The sequence below is a fragment of the Cynocephalus volans genome, chromosome 11 (genome assembly GCF_027409185.1).
Source record: "Cynocephalus volans isolate mCynVol1 chromosome 11, mCynVol1.pri, whole genome shotgun sequence".
In the NCBI taxonomy this organism is placed as follows: Eukaryota; Metazoa; Chordata; class Mammalia; order Dermoptera; family Cynocephalidae; genus Cynocephalus; species Cynocephalus volans.
Genome location: NC_084470.1, coordinates 50,327,634 through 50,333,633, shown reverse-complemented (window position 1 = coordinate 50,333,633; position 6,000 = coordinate 50,327,634). Strand labels below are relative to the sequence as shown.

Here is a 6,000-nt window from a genome sequence, read left to right as displayed (position 1 = left end):
CTGGCATAGGGAATACAGGCATTCAACTGAACATTACTGCTTTTTCTCAGAGTCTAGTTTTAACCCTGAGGCTGTAGAGAAAGTTCTTACAGAAGCTATTGTCCCATGGTATAGTGACCTGATTATCTTTGGAAAATCCTGCTTTCTTGGAGTTTGGGTCCCAGAAGTAAGAGAGCTGTCATGGGATCACAGGTGTTAGTATCAATGTTCATGCCTGTATTTATGGATCATTTGTTTCCATTTCATCACATTTTAAAAACTTTGCTGACCAAATGTGAGAAAAGACCCATGCATTTACAGTTTTGTTTTTGCAACCCATAGCTATAGCCCACTCCATTCCCTATCCCTTCTCCTCCTGTTCATACCGTGGCAACCACTTGTCTGCCTGCAGGCCTCACTTTAGCAGTTCAGCTAGTTCAGCTTCATTGTCTTGCTCAATGTTTGGGTCTCAGTTGTGGACACCAGGCTGCTTCTGCTCACTTGTTCCTGTACTTAACTTCCCACCTATCCCCAGATACTCCAGGAATGATGCCCTGCTCTTCTATACTCAAATTTCTTGCTATAGCCACAGTGGTGGCCACTTCTTCGGGCCTGTTCCACAACCGATCAGCTCCCAAGCCCACTCACCTCAGCTTCAACTCTTGTAGATCCCCATGACAGCATTCTTTGAGAGCAGAATCCCAGGCAGGCTGCTTTATTCCTACCTTCAGAGAGCTCAGAGGATCTGTGGCTTGTCTCTGTCCCGAGGGTGAAGATGGATGACAGGTTCTACCCGGTGATCTTCCCAGATGCAAGGAATTTCCGCCCCTTCACTTCTGACTCTCTGGCTGCAATCGAGAAGCGGATCGCCATCCAAAAGGAGAAAAAGAAACTCAAAGGCCAGACAGTGGCAGAGCCCCAGCCTCGACCTCAGCTTGACCTAAAGGCCTCTAGGACATTGCCCAAGCTCTATGGGGGCATTCCCCGTGAGCTGATAGGGAAGCCCCTGGAAGACTTGGACCCATTCTACAGAAATCATAAGGTACTTCCATGGGGAGGCTGGGGTGCTCTAACCATGCAGTTATAACTGGTGTTACAGATTATCCAAACACCAATCTTGGGATTGGTAGAGGGCAGGCCATAATTCTCCTTTGCTATTACACCCTGTTACTGACTTCATAGTCCTGAGAACTCCTTTCAGTCCTCATTTTATTTCTGTGATGCCTGTAATGTAGAAGATGAGGACAAGGAGCAGTAGAAAGGTTAAAAGGAAAACAGAGAAAACACAAAATGGTGTCCGGAAAGAGGACCAGACTAGCAATCAGAAAAGTTAGTGTAGGCCATTTCAAGTGATTGGGTTGATGACTCTGGGTAAGTTACTTCACAAATACTCTTCCTTAATCTGTGAAATGGGAATCATGCCTGGTTTTCCCACCCTACTGCATAGACATGCTATGGAAGTACTTTATAAAGTACAAAACATTATACTGACATAAAAGGTGAATAACGGGAATGCCCATTTCTGCAACAAGATTTAACCTTGAAAAACTCTTAAATAATAGACTTCCTAGGCTATTAAATCAGTAGATTAATGAAGCTCAACCCAACACATGATACTTAGTAGGAGCTCAATAAATGAAGCCTAAGAAAATGGTTACCAAGTGGGCACACACAGATTATGTGTAAATCCAGTGCAAATATGTGAAAGCCTCACTGTTTCACCTACCTGGATGTAGTTCTTGCAGGGAAATTCTCGTAAAAGTTTCCTAAAAGGGCTCTTGAGTGAGGAAATGTGTACTTTGGGCTCCTCTGATGGCTGCTCGAAAGCCTCGGACTGTAATTACAGTCATACAAACTACCCTTTCCAGGAAAGTCTCAGGAAACCTTGCTAGCATCATCTCACTGTGTGATCCAGCAGGAGATGGAAAACCTACCTTGCCAGACTGAGGTCTGAGGGGAAGGAGGCTGAGAGCTTAGGGAAATCCTAGAAAATATGGGAAACTAAAAGCATCCTTTGCTGGCACAATGGGAAACTGACATCTCAAAGAAAGCTTGCCTGGTTTGCATATCCTTAAATTGGGACAGACTTAGGGTTGCCAGGACAATTGGGGACTGTGTGTATAAAGGAAAGTGGAGTGTAAGTGGGAAGGACAAACAAGGCGAAGAGAGGTGAAGGAGCAAAACAACTTCAACATTTCTCCTTCTACTTAGGCACCAGAATTCCAGAGGCTTCTTGGGAGCATGGTCACTGGGGGCAAGTTAACTGCCAGGGGCCTGCTTGTGCCTCAGTGCTGACGGGAAACCCATCAGTCAGGCAACAGCTGGTTGTGCTGTGGACAGTCCGGGAAGGACAGGCTCATTTACAGCCTGGGGGGATATTCTAGAACCATCTCTTCTTGGGCTGGGTCCTCTCTTTAAATCAGAAGATATGATATTCGTTTTTTTTTTTTTTTTTTTTTTTTGCCTTTTTTGTGACCGGCACTCATCCAGTGAGTGCACCGGCCATTCCTATATAGGATCCGAACCCGTGGCGGGAGCGTCGCCACGCTCCCAGCGCGGCACTCTCCCAAGTGCGCCACGGGCTCGGCCCAGAAGATATGATATTCGTTTAGAGCTGTGCACACCCATGATTTCACATGCTCAGTGCTCTCAACAGTCACTTGAGGTACCTGTGATTGTCATTAGCACTCTTCCTGACAGATGAGGAAAAGAAAGCCTACATGGGGAAGTGACATATGCCAGGTCAAACAACCAGGTGGTAGTGGAGCTAGGGTACAAACCCAAAGGCTCTTTCTACAGTCGCAGGCCATTTACTCTCTTTAGAAGCTCCCATTTTGAAGAGCTACAGGGAAAAGGAATGGAGATGAATCAGCAAACAGGCAGGAGGAGCTGGTACCTACCACTTTAATCATTAAAGCCCTGGCAAATATAGTTAAGTATACCATTAGTTAAAATATTTAAAGCAGTAAGCAGCATTAATAAAATATCAAAATCAAAGGGCACAAAAGCAGAGCCATTTCATGCCACCTATTAATCTGGGGTGACCCACCTGAAAGGGAGGTTTGCTCTTTGCCCTAAAATTGTCTGTCTACTCAAAGGAAGGGCATAGAATCTCCAAAGTGGGTCTTAGGTTCCTGGGATCGTAGCTTTTAAAGAACCCTGTGTCCCATTTCATTTTGCTATGGAGGCAAAGGAAGATATCCCTGTCCACACTTTTCCCTGCAGCCAGATGGCCACCAGACCAATAAGTTCCAGCAACTCACTGAAGGACGGCTAATGGTTGGCAGTGGCTAATGTGCTGGAACATAAACCAAGGCAGCACTCACTCTGCTATCTTTGGGCCTGGGTGCCAACATCTGTCTTTCCTATCTGAGAACATGCTGGATTACATGGTCAAGTAACAGTTTTGTTTTTTTGTTTTTTGCAAGTATGAAAGGAGTGAGATGAGGAAACAGGAATGACCCTCACTCTGTGAAGGCTTTTGTAACTGACAACCTTGGAGACAGATAAGGGGACAGCCATATTATGGTTAAATGGAAAGGGGGAGGCCTGGGGTTGATGTTGGAAGCCTGTGAGTAAAAGGTTGTTGTCCAGGGGCTGCTTCATTCCCAGAGCCAGGAAGACAGCTAGGAGTTTAGTGTTCTTCAGTGGGGCCCAATTGGGCATTATGGGTGGGACAATGGATCTACTCACTAAAGGCCAGTAGAGCTCCCAGTCATTATGACAGACAACCAAAACACCCACACACATTTCCAAACACCTTTTGTAGGGGCAATACCTCCCTCTCCCACCAATTAAGAACCTCAGGCAGATTTGCCCCTATGTCCATGGGGGGAATGGGAGAGCAAGTCTAAGAACCTTGGCGACTTTTTTCTTGAAGACCCTCAAGAAACTACTAAAACTGAAATTGCTCAACCCTGAGGCATAACAATGTGGACTCTATAGGTCCCTTACTACTATAAGCTTCATTACAAAGTTTTCATTAATCATCGAAATACTTTAGAATAATCTGTTGAATCTGAATGTCCAAACTCACTTTCTGTCTCTTCAGTTCTTTTCTAGTCCTTGCCTTTAGATACGTACCATGCAGTACAATATTCAGGGCTTTTTTTTTTTGCCCCAGTTATTAGTCTATATCCCTAATTTTCATATTTTCAGGACCCATGTTCTCCATCTCTGATTCCTTCTGAGTATCCCCTGAATAGTCCACAGTCCAACACTTGTCTTGTGACCCAGGCCACATGGGGAGATCTGTTGGCCTCCAGAGTCACCATGTAGCTGGTCAAAATTACCTTGGGCTTTGGAGAGACAGCCCTGCTATCAGAAGCTGCAGTTCTCATAATAAGCCAAGCCAGGCCTCAACCCATGGTTCCACTGAATTCTCTCTAAATGAACTCATGACAAATATTGTTTTGTCACCGCATTTAATTCCTGTTGTGTTTGGTTTGTTTGCAGACATTTATGGTGTTGAACAAACAGAGAACAATCTACCGCTTCAGTGCCAAGCGTGCCTTGTTCATTTTGGGACCTTTCAATCCAATCAGAAGTTTAGCCATTAGAATCTCAGTCCATTCATATCCTTTTGTTGCACCTTTTGCTCTGTCCAAGTCATGTGAAAAGTGTGTGAGTCCAGGGTGTTCAAATGTTTATTGAGTGGAGACAAATAGCTCATTCTTTCAATAGATACTGGCTGAATGCCTGCTGCTGTGTGGCAAGTACTGTGTTGGGTGCTGGGTGTGAGCAAGGTGTGGTGCCTGTTCTGGGATTCTGCAGCCTCAGAAGGAGATAGACCAAAAGACAGGCAATTTCTTTAATGAGATCAGTTTTACAGAAGTGGTAGCATGGAGAGGCACTGCTGTGCTTTGGAGGCATTAAGGATGGCTTCCTGGAGGAAAGAGAATCTAAGTGCACAACCAAACAAGGTTTGTAAACTGGCAACCTGTGCACCATATCAGCTGATAAATGTGTTGTGTTGGACCTACACGGTGTTTAAAACTTTTTTGAGACAGTTTCTAACAGGAATACAGATTCAGATTTTCATCCTCTCCAGAAAAGTGGAACCTCTGGCAAAGCTAGACCCATGTGTCTACTTGGCAAAAATTGGTGCAGTGAGAAACAGCTGCCTCTTTTAGTGGGGGCATGTAAGCTCTGTTTCATCCCATCTGTACTCCTCCCATGGCCCAGTATCAGCCCATTTCACCCATGACCTGCCAGGCTCTTAAGACGTAGAGTTTGCAACCTCAGTCTTAAAGGATAAAGACAGGTAAGAATTATTAAGCATTTCTGCTGTGCTGGAGAAGACACTAGGGGGTTTTAGGCAAGGGGAGCTGGAAAAAAAGCATGGATCTGTAGACATAATCAAATAATGAGCAGAATGATAATGAACTTCTATTTAGATTGGGCTTCCTGGAAGCAGAGCCTGAGATGGGGATTCTTATTTAAGTGATTTAATAGAGGTGTGCTCTCTGGAAGGAAAAGGAAGCAGGATGGGGTGAAAGGAAGAGCCAAGCAAGGATGTGGTCTCAGCTGAATTTGCTTCAGCCCAATTCCATGGGGATCTCTGGACCATGACTAGCACCACAGAACCGTCCAACTTTGAAGCAAGGGTCTAAGTCAGTGCAATGTGTGGAAGGGGTCTGTAGCTCTCTAGGTCAGGGGGCTGCCATTCTCCAGAGGAAGAAACAGTTGTGAGCTGTCCCTCCAGCACTCACAGCCAGAGGATAGATGTACCTGTGGAAAGAAGGGCCTGGAGGAACACCCACAGTCTTCGCCACAATAACTAACAACATGTGCCATCTTGCTGTGTATCTGCCTTAATGGATGCCAGTCACATTGTTCAGCATGTTAATCATCTGCACTGTCATCATCAACTGTGTGTTCATGGCTAGAGGTCACGGAAAGGACAGCAGTAACATAAACACCGAAGGTGCCGAGTAAGTGTTTTCCCATCACTCACCCATACTACGTTTTTAAATTAAATATATCTATGATTGCATTAGAGTTTATATATAAAGAGAAAGA

General features: G+C 45.0%; 1 protein-coding gene across 1 annotated transcript in view; it reads left to right on the top strand.

The window, feature by feature from the left end:
* The first annotated feature begins 754 nt into the window (after window positions 1–754).
* SCN11A (sodium voltage-gated channel alpha subunit 11) overlaps window positions 755–6,000 on the top strand; it is a 110,517-nt gene continuing 105,271 nt past the window's right edge. Inside the window, exons 1-3 of the mRNA XM_063115299.1 lie at window positions 755–1,021; window positions 4,435–4,553; window positions 5,811–5,912. Of these exons, the coding sequence (XP_062971369.1) occupies window positions 755–1,021; window positions 4,435–4,553; window positions 5,811–5,912 (488 nt within the window). The remainder of the gene's footprint in view (window positions 1,022–4,434; window positions 4,554–5,810; window positions 5,913–6,000) is intronic.